The following is a 20055-nucleotide window of genomic DNA, read 5'->3' as shown; positions in this document are numbered from 1 at the left end:
TGAGTAGTCATGACTTCCTAAAACAGTCAAGGACTCAGACATCTGACTCATGAATGAAGGTCGGGATTTGATGTTGGCATTTGTTTGAGTGGTGATTGTGTAGCGTTTTCTGCAGAATTACCTTTGACAGTGGGCGTGAGGTTGATTATCATGTGTCCTGAAATGAAGCAGCATCACAGAGTCGGTTTAAACAGATATTGATCATGGGACAAATTAGTTTTCACTGGACAAGTGGCCAGGGGAGGCTTACCAGGCCTCAGGATGTAGTTGACTTCCAGGCTCGGGATTAGTTTCCTAGTCTTCATACCCATGATTGTTTTTACATTAAAAGACAACTTTTACAAACCTCTTTTTAGTTCTAAACTTTGACAACTTAAAAAGAAAAATCTTTTTTTTTTGATGTTCCCAACTCTCTTCTTTGATATTTGGAAAATTCCTTCTTTCTTGCATCTTCATGCTCTGAACATTGTCCTCCATGAAACCTTTGTCTTCCTTCCTAGGGGTCTGTCAGAATAGCCTGCATATTAGATTTGGGGCTGCATTGATGACTCAGCCATCAACCTGAACTTCTAAAGAATGTCACATAGGTAAAATTGAATTTATAAGCCAGTCATGGTGAGGTGTTTCAGTTATTTTAATATTCGGTGTTGTAAAAGTCAGAAAAGAAAAATCTTCCTCATTCAAAGGGAAAGTTGGTAAACAAAAGCTCATCTTTTACGGATTCCATTTCATAGAAAAACCATATCCAATGATTCCCATACTCTGCAACTTTGTCTTCTCACCAAAAGCCTCTCCTTTACTTCTAGCAGTCCCTAGTTTGGACAAAATCCTCCCTTCCCCCATACTAAGGCCACTCACCTAACCTTCATTTCCTCCCTTACCCTTATCCCCACAATCATCTGCAGGAGTACCTATTAAATAAATGTACTCAGATTTTATGTGTAGGAGTCCTGGTGGTATCGTGTGTTATGTGTTGTGTTGCTAACTGCAAGATCAGTGGATCAAACCCACCAGCTGCATAGCAGGAAAAAGTTAAGGCTTCCCCAGCCTATAAAGATTTACAGTTTGGGAAAGTTCTACCCAGCCCTACAGAGTCATTGTGATTCAGACTCAATGTCAGTCAGTTTGTTTTGTTTTGGTATATTTCATGAGAACTTTTTAAATGATGGAGGGGACTTTTATAAATGAAAGATATATATTTAAAGTTTCTGTCACACATATAAAAAGGTAATGAGGCATATGAACCTATTCAAGAAGCTGATTCTGACACATAGCAAACCTAGCAATGGTATTGGCATTGTGTGACCTGGTGGCCTGCGTTAACATGACACATAGTAGGCTCAAAATTACTTTCTAGCAAACAGAATAACCTTGTAGCAAACTCTGGGAACTAAGACTTGAAATTCAGGTGCTAGAAACAATGAATCAAGTGTTAGAGTGCCTGGCTCCTAGCAAGCACTCCATAAACATTAGTTGATTTAATTTTTATTATTTCTCATGTGGTTTAAAAGGATGAACCATTTTAGGAAACCAAATATTAGTGTGTATCTGAGTGTTTATGAAGAGACAGATATGTTCCCAGTTAGTGTGTGCATCTAATTTAGAAATTCAGTAGGAACTAAAATCATCTTTGGTTTCTTACTACATGTTTAAACGAAAGGGTTAAGTCTTTGGCTATTGGAATTTAGTAATTTTCTGATGTACCTCATTAAATCAGAATCTGTCTTGTTTGACCTCCTTTGTTTTTCTTATTCCTATTGGTTTATACTGGCAAATCTGTCTCATCCAATTCCAAAGCCGTGCCTAAGGGACCTTAGGAGATTAATAGCCATAACATTGTTGTAATCTTTGAGTGAGTCTGTTGTAATGGCTTGTTTAATTGTCTCTGTCTTGCTAGGCTATAAACTCAGTGAGAGTGTCTGGAATACCACCGCATTCCCAGTGCCTAGAATGGTGCTGAGGACCCAAGTAGTGCTATGGGTTAAATGTTGTGCTGCTAACCATAAGGTCAGTGGTTCAAACCCATCACGTCACTCTACAGGAGAAGGATGAGGTTCCCCATAAAGAGTTTCCGTCTCAGAAACCCTGCATGTAGGGCATTATGTCAGAATGATTCCATGGTAGTGGCATAGTGTTGGCACAGGTTACGACTCCAAATCGTTTTTTTGAAAAATGAGAGTAGCTTCTTTTTTTGAAAACTCAATAAGGAAGGCTTTCTAAAAGCTATGCCATGTATGTAATAATAGTGTTTTTTCCCTGATTTTTGCTTAAAACCTGGTTATTGATTACAACTGATTAGTAATGTCATTGTGGTGAATTTCATTTTCTCCAACAAGGCAACAATTTCATGAAGAATTGTTAAAACTGTCAGACTGTAGAATGATTAAAACCCAGGTTTTAAACCCAAGCTATGTGTCCTGAAGCTTAACTTCACCTTCCCTTAAATTGGAGTAGTTACAAATAAGGTGGTATGAGGTTTAATGTAGCATGGATACATTAAAAACAAAAAAACCTGCTTTCACATCTCAGTACGGTGACTTCATGTGTTTCCGAGTAGAACTGCCCTTTACTAGGACCATCATGCTCTTAACACATCACCAAGCCTTTCTTCCAGGTGGCGCTGGGTGAGTATCAACCTTTTGATTAGTAGTCTGCACTTACCCATTTGCACCATCCAGGGTCCCCTTAAAAGGTATATATGGGTGTGTGTACACACAAACACACACAAACCTTTTCTCCTCGTAGCCCACAGTTAATGCTCCTCTCATTTATTTCAAAGGATTCTACAAGTTGGTGATTAGTTAACAGATGGGAATGATAGGCTTGAAAAATCCACGTCCTATAGGAAGCAGCTTGGTGGGTTAGAGAGAGCACTGGACTGGGACTCAGGCAACCAGAACTAACCCTGGCCCTTGACAGAGAAATCTGACCGTGGTTCAGTTGCCTCATATCCCTGTGCCAAAGGTGCTTTTGTTAAATGACATTCTCCAGTGACTAGTAAGATTTCAGAAAACAGCACGAAGGGTTTTTGGTTTTGTTTTTAGCCTGTTACAAAGAAGCTCCTAAAGTGTTATCCCCCAGAAATTACTTTTCAAAGTTTGGTCCTTAAAGCAATACAGGGGCACTGTTGTTTCTCTTGGGGATCCAAGACATCAGTCACCATGCCCCTCTCTGCATTTATAATTATTCATTTACATCATTCATTTTTTAAGGAAATCACTACATTTTCAAATTCATATTTCATGGAGCTACTTAACTAATTGCTGCAATCAGCAGCAATTTATTTTACAGCAGTGGCGCTCAAATCACTCTGAGGTTGACATACCACGCACAGTGTGTTTTTAACGATCATATTTTTAATGATGAGTTTCAGTAGGGGGAAATGGTTAATCTGTTAATAGTCTCCTGAAAGCCCTAACTTTGGCTCTGTACTTTAGCTCTGCCAAATGGTAACTTAAAAGGCCATGGCAGAGTCATTGACCAGTGGGTGCACCAGCTGTTGGAGAGGCTGTCCCATTTCGAAGGACCAGCAAAGGGAAAGCGCTTCCTGTTTTGACTCTTGTTTGGAGACCCTCATTAAATGACTGCTCAGACACAATAATCAGATAGCTGCTGTTCGGGTTAATGGCACCTCTGAGTCCCTGTCAAGAGAGCTTTATTTAATGCGCAACAGACCTGGAGTGATGCAGGTGCCTTTCCAAGCCCTCATTTAATCTAAGCTGCTTTAGTTGGCATGGCAACTAGTTGAGCCATCTGGGAGACATTATGCAGGGGATTGAGACTTCAGAGGATTTGGGCTGGAGCAAAGTGGAAACCTTATAAAGAGGTGTGTGTGGCTTCTAAAAATTTGCAGCCATAACTGTTAAAACTTCAAATTCAGGTGTTACATTTTCCAAAAGAATAGCCTTTTAAAAGGTTGGCCTGGTTTTGGCCCATTTTCAGTAAAAGAGGAATTACCGTATATACTCTTATATAAGCTGTTTTTCAGCACATTTTTATTGCCGCTTTTGTGGTAAAATTAGGTGTGTTGGCTGATAACTCGAGTATATATGGTACTTCATGTGTAGAATGAGAAAGCTCGTGCCCTCAAGAATTTTATTTTGCTAAGCTAACACTTGATAGAGCTTAAATCCTACAAAGGGGCTGTTGGCAAAACGAAGGCATTTTAAGTCGTTTACTCTTTTGTGGATGGAAAGGCACCTATGTGCCAAGGTAAAATGGGACAGGTGGATGCCAGTCACAGAAAGTGGTCAAGGTGGGCGGGAGCTTTCTGTGGTTTTCCCATGAACTTTCGTGATTAAGATAAGCTAGAGATTGCTCACCTTCCCCCAGTCCCTTTTAACCCAACTTGCCAATTTCTCAAGAAGCACAGATTCAAAAGGAACACTCTGCTCAACTCTCTTGATTATTATAATTGAAGGTTGAAGGAACGGTTTTTCAAGTTCGCAGAACCGGAGGGCAGTAACATGACAATCTAGTAATTTGCGTGCAGCAGAAAGTTTTTATTTTGTGAAAGTGTATCTTTATGGGACCTTGGTATGGAGGAATCAACTTGCCGTTTGAAATTACGCTCTGCCTTCGTTTCAGGCATTTTATTCCATACGTCAGATTTTCCGTATCTGGTGATAACTTTGTCTGTGTGCACAGGGAACACTGCCCTTTCTACTTGCTGAATCAGAGGAGACTGTCATATTTGGTGGTCAAAAAAGGCCTGATGCTGTCAGTTTAAGTGGTTCTGCCCCGTAGACGCAGGGTGGCAACACCAGGCTGTCTGTTCTGAACCGAGCAATTGGTCAGGACAGTCCCCGTTCCAGCCAGATGATGTTTTCCTTTTCCACTTCTGTGGAAATGTAGTCACTGTTGAAGAAAGCATATGACGTTATTTCATATTTATTCACTGTTTGGGGCTTTCTTCTTCTTTCTTTATCAATTTCTTCTTATAATGAGTCAAAGCAAGATTTTCCAAGTGCCAGCACTATGAATTCAACCTGATAACTTGAAAATTAAGAGGTTTTTTCCCTCTGCTGCTTGCAAGCATACCAACTGTTACTGCTAACAGTAAAGATGTTGGCGTCAGAGCTTGGCTGGCGTTTTTTGTAGCTATGTAAGGCGGAATATCTCTTTACAGTCATGCTAGAACTCTGCAAATCCCGGTAGGAACCACAACAAGAGAAAAAAACAAAGCTGTCAGTAAACTCAACAGTCGTCCCTGACATCCCTTGTAGATAACAGTCCTTCCTACTCTTTCTGTAGGATTCGTAGTGTTCCTGTGTCACACCTGGAGTCACTGACACGTGATGGCGTTTGTGAAGTTGCTGGGGAGGCAGTGTTCCCTCCTTCATCTTTGTTTACTGTGTAGTGTGCCTGGGCGTTTGTCCCCTGATAGCTCTGCATGGGCTGCAACTCAAGAAGCAGATTTCTGATTAAGGTTTAATGGAGCGAACCGCCAAGGTGGTTTTACTTTTCCTGTCCCTGTTCTGTGATGAGCACTTCCTGGTGGGGGGAAATGGATGGTACACAAGAGGGTTAATCGCTTTAACGTTGTGAAGAGCTCATAAAAATAACTCTTAGTAGAAAATTGAACAAAAAACAGGAATGATTTCCTGTCTCTCCCATACTCACACCTATGTGTGGTCAGTAAGCATAAACACCTTTCAACCTGAGAACAAGCTAGTGGGTCATAAATCTGTACTGTCAACCAAGAGAGATGAAGATCTCAGCTGGCACTCATTGGAACCCAGAAACAGATTAGTTCTTGATACAGAACATCAGAAAGGCTCAGAAATTGGACTCTTCGGGAACCTCAAACTTGGGGTGTAGGTGGGCCTAAGTAGAAGGTAGGCTGCAGACTTGTATAAGAAGTAGTGAAATACCCAGATCATCTTCCCTTACCCTGCAGTAAACTGACCGTTTGTCTCCTGGAGACAGCACGCTGAGCTGAGCTATGGCATCATTGAACCCTTCCCTCTTTCACACAGAACCCTGCCAATCCTGGCCCCGATGCCTTCCCAGACAGAAGAATGGAGATTTTTTTCCCCAGAAAAATGGATTAACCCAAGAGAGAATCTATGCATAATTGAGAGTCCTTCATGAAGCAGGCTTTCTAGGTCACCCTGTAAAGCTCCAGCGCTCCCACAGAGCACACCACAGTGAAGTAGTAATCACCTGAGCATCCAGCAGTGGGGTGGCCTCAATTGTGACATGTTACATGAAAGGGTAGTTACCCCAAACCCTTTTATGTAAGCTCTTAAAACTATGTAAACTAACATACAGTACCATGGGAAGATAGATGCTGATGAGTGCTTCTTAAACTACAATGTGATCCTACTTATGTATTTTTAAAATTTGTATTTTCTGATTACATAGAAGAGAAAAAAAAGATCACATGCAAATATACCAGATGTTATTTGTGAGATTAGGGCGGGTGGATTTTACCTTAATTCTTTCTTACTGATTTGTACTTTCTAAATTTCTTACAGTGATTGATCTAAGATCAATTCAATAATAAGTGTGGGGGGGAAACAATGAAAATTAATGAAGATCACCAAGAAAGAGATTGAGAAATGTTCAAAAGGAGATTGAAACATGCTCATTGACTTTGGGAAGTATGTTTAGCTTACCATGAGCAATAGTTAGCATTTATTATTACCATATACACTCATGTATAAGCCAAGTTTTTCAGCATGTTTTGTATGCAGTTTTTGTGGTAAAATTTGGTGCCTCAGCTGATATTTGGGTCAGCTTATACTCTAGTATATACGGTACTTAACTATTTGATCACTACTTTGCTAATAACATTGTATTCCTCCTGTACTCCTCACAGTAGATTTATAACAGAGATGAGTTTAATATATATTTTTACAGATGAGAAATCTGGCTTGGGAAATGAAATTAAGGTTCAAGATAACAAAGTCAGTAAATGGCTAAACTAAAATTTAAACTCAGATCAGATTCCAGAGCTTGTCCATTTATATTGTGTGTGTACACAAAGCCTTAAATATACATCAACACCATAATTCTATTTGAAGTTTTTCATCATTTTTAAATAATCAGATTCCCATAAAGACATGAAGGTTGGGGATTGCGCAGTGGAGGCCCAAAGCCCATCTGTAGGCAACTGGACATCCCCTTACAGAAAGGGTCTTGGGAAGGAGACGAGCCAGTCAGGGTGCAGTATAGCACCATTGAAACATACAACTTTCTTCTAGTTCTTTTGTTGTTAATCATTTTATTGGGGGCTCATGCAACTCATCACAATCCATATTTACGTCCATTGTGTCAAGCACATTTGTATATTTGTTGCCATCCTCATTCTCAAAACATTTTCTTTCTACTTGAGCCCTTGGTATCAGCTCCTCATTTTTTCTCCTCCCTCCCCACCATCTCTCCCTCACAAACCCTTGATAATTTATAAATTATTATTTTGTCATGTCTTACAGTGTCCGACTTCCTTCACCCACTTTTCTTTTGTCCGTTCCCCTTCCTCTAGTTCTTTAATGCTTCCTACCCCCCCCCCTCACTATCATGATCCCAGTTCTACCTTACAAATCCAGCTAGACCAGAGGAGGTACACTGGTACAGATAAGAGCTGAAAACGGAATCCAGGACAAATAAACCCCTCAGGACCAATAACGAGAGTCGCAATACCAGGAGGATAAGGGAAAGGTGGGGAAAAGAGGGGGAACCGATCATAGCCATCTACATATAACCCCCTCCCAGGGGGACACGCAACAGAAAAGTGGGTGAAGGAAGACATCGGTCAGTGTAAGGCATGAAAAAATAATAATTTGTAAATTATTAAGGGTTCTGGAAGGGAGCATGAAAGAGGGAGGGGGAATAATGAACTGATAACAAGGGCTCAAGTAGAAAGAAAATGTTTGAGAATGGTGATGGCAACACATGTACACATGTGCTTGACACAATGGATGTATGTATGGATTGTGATAAGAATTGTAAGAGCCCCCCACCAAATGATTTTTTTTAAAAAGATATGAAGGTAAGTAAAAAAGTATTAACTTGGTTCATACATACATGATTCTTCCAAATGAAACATGTTTAAACATGTCTCTTACATTGGTGAATGGCTACAGACGAGTCCTTTCAGTAATACACTTAATCTCCTTAGTATGACTTCTAGAAAAAGGGTCCAAGCAAAATACCATTTCCCCAAAAATAAGACAGTGTCTTATATTAATTTTTGCTCCCAAAGATGCGGCAGGTCTTATTTTCAAGGGATGTCTTATTGTTCCATGAAGAAGAATATGGTACACATTTATTGTTTTATTAAAAGAGACCTCGCACTTCCTGTCTGCTCTGGTTGCACCGCGGCTAACAGTGAGCTGTGCAGCGACACCCGCCAGTATGGTCCAGAGTTACGGTAGCTTCGGGGGCCTTATTTTCTAGGGGATGCCTTTATATTTCAGCAAGAGGCAAAACTGTAAGTAGGTCTTATTTTCGGGGGATGCCTTACTTTCGGAGAAACAGAGTAGTAGCTTCTGAGGAGATTTAGAAGTCAGCCCAAAATGTTTTAGCAACACTTTTGGGTTTTTTTTTGCAGGGGAGGAGGCTGGGGGATGGGTTGGGGAGGGATTGATTTAAAGGGTTACCCTTGATAATTTTTGTCAGAGGACACAGGCGAGTTCTAAGGCGTTATCATTAATGAGACAGGCTAGGAGAGTTGCCCTGAGGGATCTTTTCCCTCCACCACAATGCTTATTCTTCAAGAGGCGCAAGTTCTCTCCTACGTGAACTTCATTAAGAATCTTGCTCCATCTACCGTCTACCCTATGGCCTTGATTTTGTCCTTTCAGAATTCTTTTTGTTCCCTGAAATGAAAGGAACACACTCTGAGACCTGATGTTACTAAAACTGCCATTTTGGCTTGATGAAAATCAAAGTGCACAGCATTCTTCAAGGAAGGGCTAGTAGCGCAGTGGTTCTCAACCTTCCTCATGCCGTGACCCTTTAATACAGTCCCTCATGTTGTGGTGACAGCCCCTGCCCCAACCATAATATTATTTTCATTGCTACTTCATCGCTGTAATTTTGCTATTATGAATCAGGCGACCCCTGGGAAAGGGTCATTTTACCCCCAAAAGGGTTGCAACCCACAGGTTGAGAACTGCTGTTTTAGAAGGACTGAAACACCACCTTCAGATGTGTGTAGACCTAGATGGAAGATCAACTGAGAAACACTAGCTTCACATTTTAAACATTACTTTGTTTAATAAAAGCTTTGATTTTATAATAATACTTTTTTACTTGTATGTGCTTATGTTGCTTATATCAGGATTATTTAGAATTTTTTTTAAGAACTTAGACTTTCAATAATGATACTTTCATTAAATGAAAAATAATACTAAAGCCTTAAATATCTTTATAATCATAGAACACTATGAATCATTAAAACCCTGCTTTATTAAAATATTAAAAGACAAGTAAAATATTTCTTTTTAATAAATAATTATTAAGAAACAGGTAGCAAAGCTGTAGGTATATCATAATCTCAATTTTGTTGTTAAATATACAGATGTACATAACATTTTTGTCAAAATGTTATAGTTTCACAAAAGGGATTCTGGGTAAATTTTATATGCTTTTGCTTCTTTATAGCTCCCTCAGTTTCCTACCATAAAGTTTTTTTAATGTTTATAGAAATTTTCAAAAATTATATATAAAAGTATTTTTATACTTTGATATGTATTATATATGAGGGACCTTTTAAAAGTTTGTGGAAATATTCCATTATATTTTAATTCCTTTTTTTCCCCCATAAACTTTTTAGAGCTTTATCATGTATTTTAGCAATTAACTTTTTTGCCAATCTTTTTTGCTCTGCCCCTTATTAGACATTTTAATTACTCCAACCCTTCCTTTCCTCTCCTTCAATGAAAAGGGATGCAGGGAACAAAACTAGAACATGATTAATGGTCAAGCTAGGTATTGACAGAGTATGCGCACATGCGCCCACACACCCCACCCTTGGGTTTCCTTGGCTGTTTTCAGAACATCTCACCGGTCTTTCTTTAGTTGCTGGGTGGGTTTACCCTGCCACTCTCACAGCAGCCAAGTACTGAGTTCTTTGTACTACCAGCGGTCCGTAGGGGATTACTTTGCAGTCATTATTCTGAGAATCTGGGATGCACTTAGCAAACAAAATAGAAACCATTTACTTTGAGGAGGAATTTTGGAGGAACAAGCAAACATAGTTAGTATTAGAAAATAAATACTTCAGAGAAATAGAAAAAGATGTGTGTTAGAGGTTGGCAGTTGGTGACTGGATGGGGGTGCAGGAAACTGGTAGAATGGTCACGGTAGGCAACATTGGAAGGTGAGCAGAAATACCCAGGAAGTGAGAGTTAAGTACAGGAAGATCTCAGAGATAATGCAGGTTCACTTCCATCCCACCGCTGTAAAGTGAGTCACATGAACTTTCCCTGCTGGTACTTACACAAGTGATGCTTACACCAGGTGACCACATCCCATTGAAAAGTGACGCTGAATAATTTGCTAAGGCAGGGAGGTCCCAAAGCTAAAATTTACTTTTAAATGTATCTGAAGTACAATACAGCAAAGCATGACAAAAGAAGGCATGCCTGGAGAGATCTTTCCAAGTGCGTTCTTGGCAGAGGGAGCAGTGAGCAATGGATGCCTAAGGTTAGAATATGCTTAGCTTGTTCAAGATGAAAAGTGGCAGGAGAAGCGATGAAAATAGCATTTTGCGCCAGATCGTTTATGGCCTGTCAGGAGTTTGGCTTTATGTGTCATGGGAAGTCTTTGTAGAAGACTGACAAACAACACCCCCCCCCCCCAAAAAAAAAAGTTAAATTCACGGATGGAAGGAGGGATGAATAATGGGATAGATAAGGAGAGTGCTTTAAAAAGTTAATGGAAAGACAAGAAAAGGATCAATGAACTTTGGGAAGTCCTCGTGGATAAAGTAGATAGGACCACATGTTAATTTAGAATCCGGGTAGTCGCTTTGTTCGCTTTGTTGCTGTTCAGTTCTTTCACGTAAGTGCTACAGCTGCCCTATGAGATGGCTTTGCCTTCTTTCAGCCCTAGGTAACAGAGGGCTAGATGAAGAGGGGTCCTCCAGGGTTGGTCTTTGTAGAGCTGCTATAATCTCTCCGGACGAAAGAAGGTAGAATCTGAAGAACCACGCAAGATCACACCACACTGCAGCCTGGCTAATAAGCTCTGCGGTCTTGTTTAGGTTTTTAGGCCTTTGGGGGGCGGGGCAGGGGGAGGTGGAGCTTTCATTTGCACTGGGCACTCAGTGATGTTCGTTTGGTCATTTGTTCAGAGAGAATGTAATGCTAACAAGATAGCAAAAGAATTGTAAGCCTGGTGGGAACATCCTAAAGTCAAGAGCCTCATCTCATTGTTTTACAGAAAGCTATACTTAAATCATAAAATTCTCTGAAACGTAAGTGAATTCTTAACTGTAGGCTGGGCAAAACAGGGATGTATTTTATTGATGTGGAAAAAGATGATTCTTTAATGTCTGTAAGACTTCACAAAAGTTCTGAATTCACCTCCATGGCTCCTTGAAGCCTTTGACCATCTGCCGTATGTTGACTGAGCCAAGCCCTGAGGACACAGCACTGGAGTCAGGAGCATAGAAAGCTCGACTTTTCCTAATGACAGCATCCTGAATGTATGAAAAGTTAACAAAAGCATCAGATTTCTGAGATTATGGCAAAAATGACCATTTTCCACATTTCTGTGCGCCTCGTTACTTATGAGGGAACATAAGCCCTCTTGTCATTCATGTCAGAGATATGTGAAACCGCCAGCCTGGCCAGGTCACCTGGACATTGTGTTGTTTGTTTGTTCTTGGTGCTTGCTGTGTCCAAAGCCGTTTGCCTTTGTCTTTTTCATTTATAATGCTAATTTCGGGCCAGTTGTTTACTTCTACCACCTATTTTTGAGCAGGTAAAGTATTTTGCTTTGGCAAAGCTCTATCCTGTGAGGGCTGGCATTCTCCCCTCCACCATGCTATATGGATACCCCTTTCCAGAGACTAGAAGTTATTTATTTTAGCCTGAGCAATGACTTCAAGTGAACTGGCTCCTTAACTTAAGACCTTAAGATATGTTGTCACAGAATTGATGCAGAGTGACCTACATAAAATTATCGTCTCTCCTCAACCACTCAGCTCCGATCATGTCAAAGTTTTTCTTTATCAGATTTTACGAGGTAAGGTTTTCTTTATGAAGAAAAAGAGCAATGCGACTATATAAATGAAATGTTTTGCTTTTCGTTTAAATTTTAACTAATCTGACCTTCTAAGATTTTCTTCCATGCCTGAGCCTTTTATCTGTCGGTCAAGGTATCTTTAGTAAGCGCTGTATTTGATGTTAAAGGCGGCTTTTAAGGGCAGCCATATGGTCCTTATTTATTTGGTGATAGCAGAGACTTGCCTGGCTAATTCATTAGACAGGAGAGTAGATGAATTATTTAGGATGGTGGGGGAGTGAATAGTAGGAATGGTTTGTCACAAAGGTTCCATTAAGCAGTCTTTCGTGCTTGACAGAGTAGGCGCTTGTGGCATCAAGTGACTAGACTGAAGAGTGGCACTATCTCCTATGGCTGACAGCTATCCTATAAGCCAGCAGTCAGTGAGCCGTGTCACTATTGCCTGGTATACCCAAGTCTAGAGAAACAAAATGACCTTTAAAACCAAAGCAGATGCAGGAGACCAGTAGAGCCATCTAAATAAGCTCTCATTAAAGTGCGTTGACTTAATTGAGAAGTGATTTGGAATTATGTTGATGGTGCCACTTTCTGGCCACCATTTATGTCCTTCATAATTTTACTGTTACACTTGGAAATTTATTAAAACTGAAAGAGCTTTCACACCGAATAAAATCATTCCTCCTCCCCCATCAAATAAAATCACCCTCACCAAAGAAATTCATAGAATTAAGACATTCTTTATAAAGATGGAAAAATATCTCCCAGAGGATTAAAACATGTAAGCAAAACTAGAATGCTCCCCTCTGATATCCTTGCTATCCCGAGGTGGTGCTAGAGGGGAATATATTAACTCCTTTACACTTGATTTTTTAAAAATTTTTTATTAAATGTCATTTGCTGCTTTCTATTCAAAGAAGATTCCACCTTGAGGCTGTGACCTTTATCTAGCAGTACTGTAGCCCCCAGTCTTTTAAGATGTCAAATATACTTAAAAAGTGATTAATTATCCTCTAGATTCTTGGTGCTGGAAAATTCAACTGCCAGATCTGGGCAGTGAGAAGACTCCCGGGGAAAACCCCTTTTGGTTGATGGCACTTCTTTGTTGGAGCAGGTTTAGAGTCAGAGGTGGAATCAGTAGGGAGCTACTTGTAGCCACACAAGGATGTAGGTTGAGTCTGTCTTAACTCCAGTGCCTCCTCTGTATTAAAACTAAATACTCTCTTGAAGTATAGATATGACCTATACTTTTTAATTTACTGTAGCAAAATTTGTTTTTTGACATTTTAATTTACTGTAGCAAAATTGGCTTTTTTGAGATGGAACTAAGTCAAGTCTTTACTAATGTTTATAATGTTCATTGGGTAGTTATTTAAGGAACAATGTTCAATCTCCTGCTCTCTGTTTCCTCCTAAGATTTTCCTGAGTCATTGCTCAAGTAAAAGAAACGAAGTGTCTGCAAGTAAATCTGTCTGTCATTTCAGGTTTGAAATATCTCCATTCAGCTGGCATTTTACATCGAGACATTAAACCAGGGAATCTCCTTGTGAACAGCAACTGTGTTCTAAAGGTAGCTTTTCCATATATTTCAGGGTCTGAAGGAAAAGGAGGAAGAAATTCAGAATGCCAAGGCAGATTTTAAGAACACGTTTTTGTGAAAGAAAATTTATTTCAACTACTTTGCCCAAGAGTACACAAACCAAAACCAAATTGACTGCCATCGAGTTGATTCTGACTCAAGAGAGAGTGCCTCGCTGCCTCTAGTAACTTTTGTAGTCTTGGCTCATGGTTTCTTCCTGATAGTTTGCACATGGTTTGGAAATTGGAATTACAGTGCAGCTAAAAAGAAGAAAAGGTGACTCTCCTTTAGTAATGGAAGAGGGGTTTGTGGTGTGTGTGTGTTTCAAAAGAAATATATCGTAAGCCCAGCAAACCATTATTTGTATGGGGGGGGGGGGGATAAGTTTTCAAAGATTGTCTTCATATTGATGCTAAGTCAGAAAATGATGTATGCAGATATTAAACATTTTTTTCTCAAAATAGAGTAACCATTCCTCAATTATTACTCAGAATTTTAATTGATTAATTATAGTTGGTAGCCCCAAACTCTCAAGTTACCAATTTCAACTTTACTACCACCCTTCCACTATCTTTTCCTAGAAGGGCTAACAAATAGCAAAATCCACATAGAGTTACCCACCTCTTCCTGATGGAAGTCTGGGCAAAACCCCTAAAATAGAGTTTCAACATATGGCCCTCGATCTAAGGCGTTGAGATGTGTATCTTCCTAGAGCTGAGTCACCTGTAAAAACAAATGTCAATGTCCAGGTATTTCCTGAGCTCCAGTAAGTGTTGTTAGCATCTCAGCTGCTGGACTTGGAAGGAAAGGACTGTGTTCCGTGCCAGCCTGCTGTGACTGCATCAAAGACTTCAGTGTGAGACCTAAAAGTATAAAGACCGTGCAAGAAAATATAGGGACAATGCAAGGGGCCCTAATAGAAGGCATGAACTGACTACCAAACGTAGCTGAGAACATACAAACAGTGGAAGATAAACTATAACTGGAATCTCCAAAAATTCAACATTTAAGCTCATCAAAAAGATTTTTAAAAAAATCCCTAAAAATTGGAGGATGGGGAATTTGGGGGTCTAATCTCTAAATTTTATAGAATACGTAATGGAAAAGTAAACAATCCAATTTAAAAATAGGTGAAAGGCATGGAGAGGATATTCAGGCTAACAGTGAGAAGATGCTCATGATCATTAGCCTTTGCAAACCCACAGGTGTTGAGTCAGTTCTAACTCATAGTAGCCCTTTATAAGGTTTCCTGAACTATAAACCTTTACGCAAGCTGACAGCCTCATCTTTCTCCTGAGGAGCCACCACCTTGCTGTTAGCCAGCCAACACTGACCTGACAGCTCCACCAGGGCAACACCACCTGACAGCACTGTCATTAGCCACTAAAAGCAAAACCAAAAAACAAGCTCGCTACTATCAAGTCGATTCTGACTCATAGCGGCCCTGACAAGACAGTAAAACTGCCCCTTTGGATTACCAAGGCTATAAATATTTTCGGGACCAGAAAGCCTCATGAGTTCGAACTGCAGACCTGTGTTCAGCACCCTAAACATAATACACAACACAACCACAACTCCTTTCTTACCCACTAGGGAGATGCAAATTACAACTCCAAGGGGATACAGTCCCACCCAGTAATAATGGCTCTGATTCAAAATCAAGAGGACAAATGCTGGCAGGGTGTGGTGAGACTGGAACTCTAATACCTTGCCAATAGAGCTGCAAAAATGGTACAGCCACTACGGAAAGTGAGGTTGCACTTCCTTAAAAAAGCTAAAACTAGAAAGGCTCATACACCCCATTAATCCCACTCCTAGATATATGCTCTAGAGAAATACGGGCAGTGAGGCAAATAGACCTGTCTCCACCCGCATGCTCATTGCAGCACTGTTCTCAGTAGCATAAAATGAAAACAACCTAAATGTCCATCGGCAGGTGATGGATGAGCAGTTTGTGATCTATACATACAATGCAGCACTCAAACCAAACTGACTCCCTGCCATCGAGTCAGATCTGATCCTTAGCAACCATACAGGACAGGGTACAACTGCACCTGCGAGTTTCTGAGACGGTAACTCTTTACAGGAGTAGAAACCCCCATCGTTCTCCCGAGATGCAGCTGGTGGTTTCAGACTGCTGACCTTGGGGTAGCAACCCAATTTGTGACCTGCGTCTTAATGCAGCACTAGACAACAATAAAAAATAATGTTAAATCCATGAAACATCTGACAACAAGGATGCATCTGAAGGACACAATGCTAAGTGAGATACATCACCAAAGGACAGATTGTATAAGACCTCAACTATAAAACGTAAAGAATACACTTGCACACAGACAACATCATTTTATGGTTACCAATAGGGAATCATCACTAAAGACATACTGTATGAACGGAAAGACAGTACACAATTTTGGGTGAATTCAACCTGTCTTGACCAAGGCAAAGGAAGTCACTAAAAGGTATATAAAAATAAGCAACTGTGGTCAATGCTGTACCATATTCTTCCCACAGCAATAATAGCTGTAATAAACGGAGTAGATTTGTAAGTAAGTGTTCACGCCAAATACATGAGAAAGGTACTATATAGTACACCATATAGGTATGGTGGTAGATATTCCTACCTACAAATGATCCCTGGTAGAATAATGATTAAAAATTGGGCTGCTAATCACATGAGCTCAAAACCACCAGCTGCTCTGAGGGAGAAAGATGAGGCTTTCTGCTCCCATTAAAATTTACAGGCACATTGGTGATAACACTGGGTCACACATTAGGCTGTTAACCATAAGGTCAGCAGTTTGAAACTACCAGCTGGGGGAGGGGGTGGGAAATGAGGCTTTCTCATTCAGCAAAGATTTGTAGTCTTAGAAACCCACAGGGGCAGTTCTACTCTGTCCTGTAGGCTTGTTAAGTCCGAACTGACTCGATAGCATGACATGTGTAGATGTTCCACACATACTCAGAGCACATGGGGAGGTGGCACAGTTATAGAAACAGACGTCAGAACTGATCACTAGGCTTGGAATTCAAAGACCGTAATCGTGGGCATATAGGCCTATTGGCAAAACACCATTCTTAAAGATTATGCTCTGCATCCTACTCTGGGGAGTAGCATCTGGCGTCTGTGGGTTGCCATCTAAGAAGTGGCCATTGGTTTCTTCCCTCCTGGAGCAAAGGAGAATTAAGAAAACCAAATAGTCAAGGAAGTGATTAGTCATAAGGTCTGATGAGCCACACAGACTGCAGCCACCCTCAACTCTGATACCAGAAGGACTAGGTGGCACCCAGCTACTACCTACAACCACTCTAACACCACAAGAGGAAGTCCTAGTTAGAATGGGAAAAAAAATATATGTAGGAACCCTGGAGACTTTTACCTTGAGAAAGCCTTCCAACCTGAAACTAGAGACCTCATAGACAAATAATAAATAGGATTATAAAACCCATGAAGAATGTCCTCCTTAAAACAATTAACTAGGTACAAAGAGGTACCCCCACACACACACCCCAAAAATAAAAACATCATGCCACCGCTGCCCATAAGCTATTCTTATCACCTGCAAAGTGCTCTCCATTGCACTTAATACATTTGTCTAATCTGCAATTCCATTCTTGGAACATTTTTCAAACCCATCTGTTTGGATGGCTGACAGCACCTCCCTCGTTTTTTTCTTCACCTCTTCTACATTATCAAATCGCTGTCCTTTCATGTCCCTCTTTGTTTGTGGAATCACAAAGAAGTTGCACAGCTAGGTCAGGTGAAAAAGGTGAGGCAAGAGAAGCATGCTGGTTTTTGCCCAAAACTGTCACACTGAGAAGGCTGTGTGAGCAGGTACATTGTTGTGGCAAAACCAGTACCCCATCTGCTACAAATTGGACCTTTTTTTGTCACACACTGTTATGTAATCTTTTCAGAACCTCTAAATAGAAAGCTTGATTAACAGTCTGACCTGGTGGAATGAACTCCAAATGCACTATCCCCCTCGCATCAAAAAAACAAATGAGCACAGTCTTAATCTCTGATTTCCTTTGACGCGCTTTTGGGGGGCAAGGTGACAGTGGCGTCTTCCACTGACTTGATTGATGTTTACTTTCGGGGTCGTAAGAATAGCACCATGTCTTGTCACCAGTAATGACCTTGGGGAAAAGGTCTGGGTCATTTCAGAGCTGTTCTTTCAAAGCTCAGCATGTTTCCACTCAACACTCTCTTTCCTGGTCAGTCAGAAACCGAGGCACAAATTTTGCAGCAACCCTTCTTGTTCACAAATTTTCCATTAACATTCACTGAACCAAGCTCCAAGATAGTCCAGATCACTTCCCCATCTTTTCAGTGAGCTGTCATAGGTCTTTGAGCACAAATGCACAAATTTTGTTAACAGTTTTATTTGGGAAGTTGATGTAAGTTTAGACCAAGGTTTGCCATCAATTGAGATTTCACTGTTTTTGAAATGAGGAAACCACTCATACACTTGAGTTTGTTCCATAGCACTGTCCTTGTAAGCTGTGTTCAACATCAACAGTTTCTGTGGCATCTTTCCCAAGTAGGGAGCAAAATTTCACAGCCAAAGCGCTGGTCTCTTAAATCAAAAATAAGGTTTGAGAGAAATTGCTTTTACAAAAAAAATTCACTGTGACCAGAGAGAACCTTCCAAAGTGATGCCACTGGGTGCACTAACTCATACTATGAAACCTCAGCCCAGGGGAGCTTTTTTTCCTTTTGGGGGTGGGTGGGGGAGAACAGGGGTAATCCCCTTGTATAGAAGGTCAAAGGGACAATATTTGCTCAGAATGAAGGATGAGAAGACAATAAGGGACAGGGAAACCAGACAAATGAATAAGGGCAACAGAGGAAGGAAACAGAATGCTGACACATTGCAGGTTTGCAGTGGAATTAATTGATTGTGTAAATTGAACTATTTTGTGATTTTAACTCCCACATGAAACCCAATAAAATGTTGGGGGTTTTTTAACTACCATGGATGATGGATTATCCTTCAATAGGTAGAATTTGAGGCACCACAATAAATGTGGAAGTTGTGGGGGATTTTATTTTACTTGGGGTCACATTTACTGCTCATGGAAGCAGCAGCCTGGAACTCAGATGATTCATTGCATTGAGCAAATCTGCCGCTAAAGATTTCTTTTAAAGTATTAAAATGTACTCTATTAAAAGATGTCACTCTGAGGACTAAAGTGTGTCTGACTTAAGCCATCGACTATAAAGCAATGGCTTCATATGCATGGGAAACTGCACAATGTCTAGAAAGACTGATGAAGAACTGATGTCTTTGAACCATAGTGTTTGAGCAGAATGTTAAATGCACCATGGACTGCAAGAACAACAAATCTGTCTTGGACAAAGCACAACCAGAACGCACTGTAGAAGTGAGGATGGCAGGACTTCTGTTCACCCATGTTGGACATGTAATCCAGAAAGAGTGATCTCTGCAGAAGGGCATCGTGCGTGGTAAAATAGAGGGTCAGTAAGAAATAGAACTACCTTCAGTGAGATGGATTGCACAGGGGCTACCACTGTGGACTCAGACAAAGGACAGCAGTGAGACTGAGAGGACAAGATCGATGCAGGACTGGTCACGGTTTGAACATTAGGTTGGGACGAGTAGTTGGAGCTCACTCAACCACACCTAATAGTAATAACATTAATTATAGACAGTTGAACTAAGCATTGAAGTTTGCTATACAAACGAATTTCATTTTTTGTTTTAAATTCTCTCTTTGAACCATGGGACAATTCTCTTTAAAAGTTGTTAGATTGTATTACTGAGTAAAAATTCTCCCGTTGTTACACTACTGAAGAGCCATGTTTCTGTTTTAACTCTTGAAAGATAGTTTTTCATATTTTAATGAAAGTAGCTGACATTGTAGTTCAGCCTTGTCTCCACAGAGAAATGCATTGTCCCCAAGAGCCACTAAAGTCACTCACTACTCCTTCCATATGTCATTGAGTTCATGCTCTAGAACTGGTTCACTGAAGACAATTTATATCAGTTTCCTGATATGATGGGTTTTGATTGAAAATTTTAACAAAAGGATTTTGTGGGGTCTGTCGTGCTCGATGCCATCAAATGCCTGATGTCCAAATTGTTTGTTATGGTATCATTGCAATCTCTGGTGACGTGGATGGGATACCCGAGGAAAATGCAAACACTATACCAATCAGAACAACCCGAAAGCTTGCTCCTTTGAACTTTAAATGTCAATGAGAGGAGAGGGTAGTGAATCTTTCTTCCTGAATGTACAAATCCATCAATGAT

At 40.4% G+C, this 20055-nt stretch overlaps 1 protein-coding gene across 1 annotated transcript in view; it reads left to right on the top strand.

Moving 5' to 3' along the window:
- Window positions 1–20055, top strand: part of NLK (nemo like kinase) — a 155717-nt gene that overhangs the window by 104726 nt on the left and 30936 nt on the right. Inside the window, exons 4-5 of the mRNA XM_045299775.1 lie at window positions 12095–12201; window positions 13683–13768. Of these exons, the coding sequence (XP_045155710.1) occupies window positions 12095–12201; window positions 13683–13768 (193 nt within the window). The remainder of the gene's footprint in view (window positions 1–12094; window positions 12202–13682; window positions 13769–20055) is intronic.

This window comes from Echinops telfairi, unplaced genomic scaffold, assembly GCF_000313985.2.
Source record: "Echinops telfairi isolate 266 unplaced genomic scaffold, ASM31398v2 ScPeMD7_7458;HRSCAF=8496, whole genome shotgun sequence".
NCBI classification, from domain to species: Eukaryota; Metazoa; Chordata; class Mammalia; order Afrosoricida; family Tenrecidae; genus Echinops; species Echinops telfairi.
Note: the sequence above shows the minus strand (reverse complement) of the source record. Positions and strands in the feature narration are given on the sequence as shown.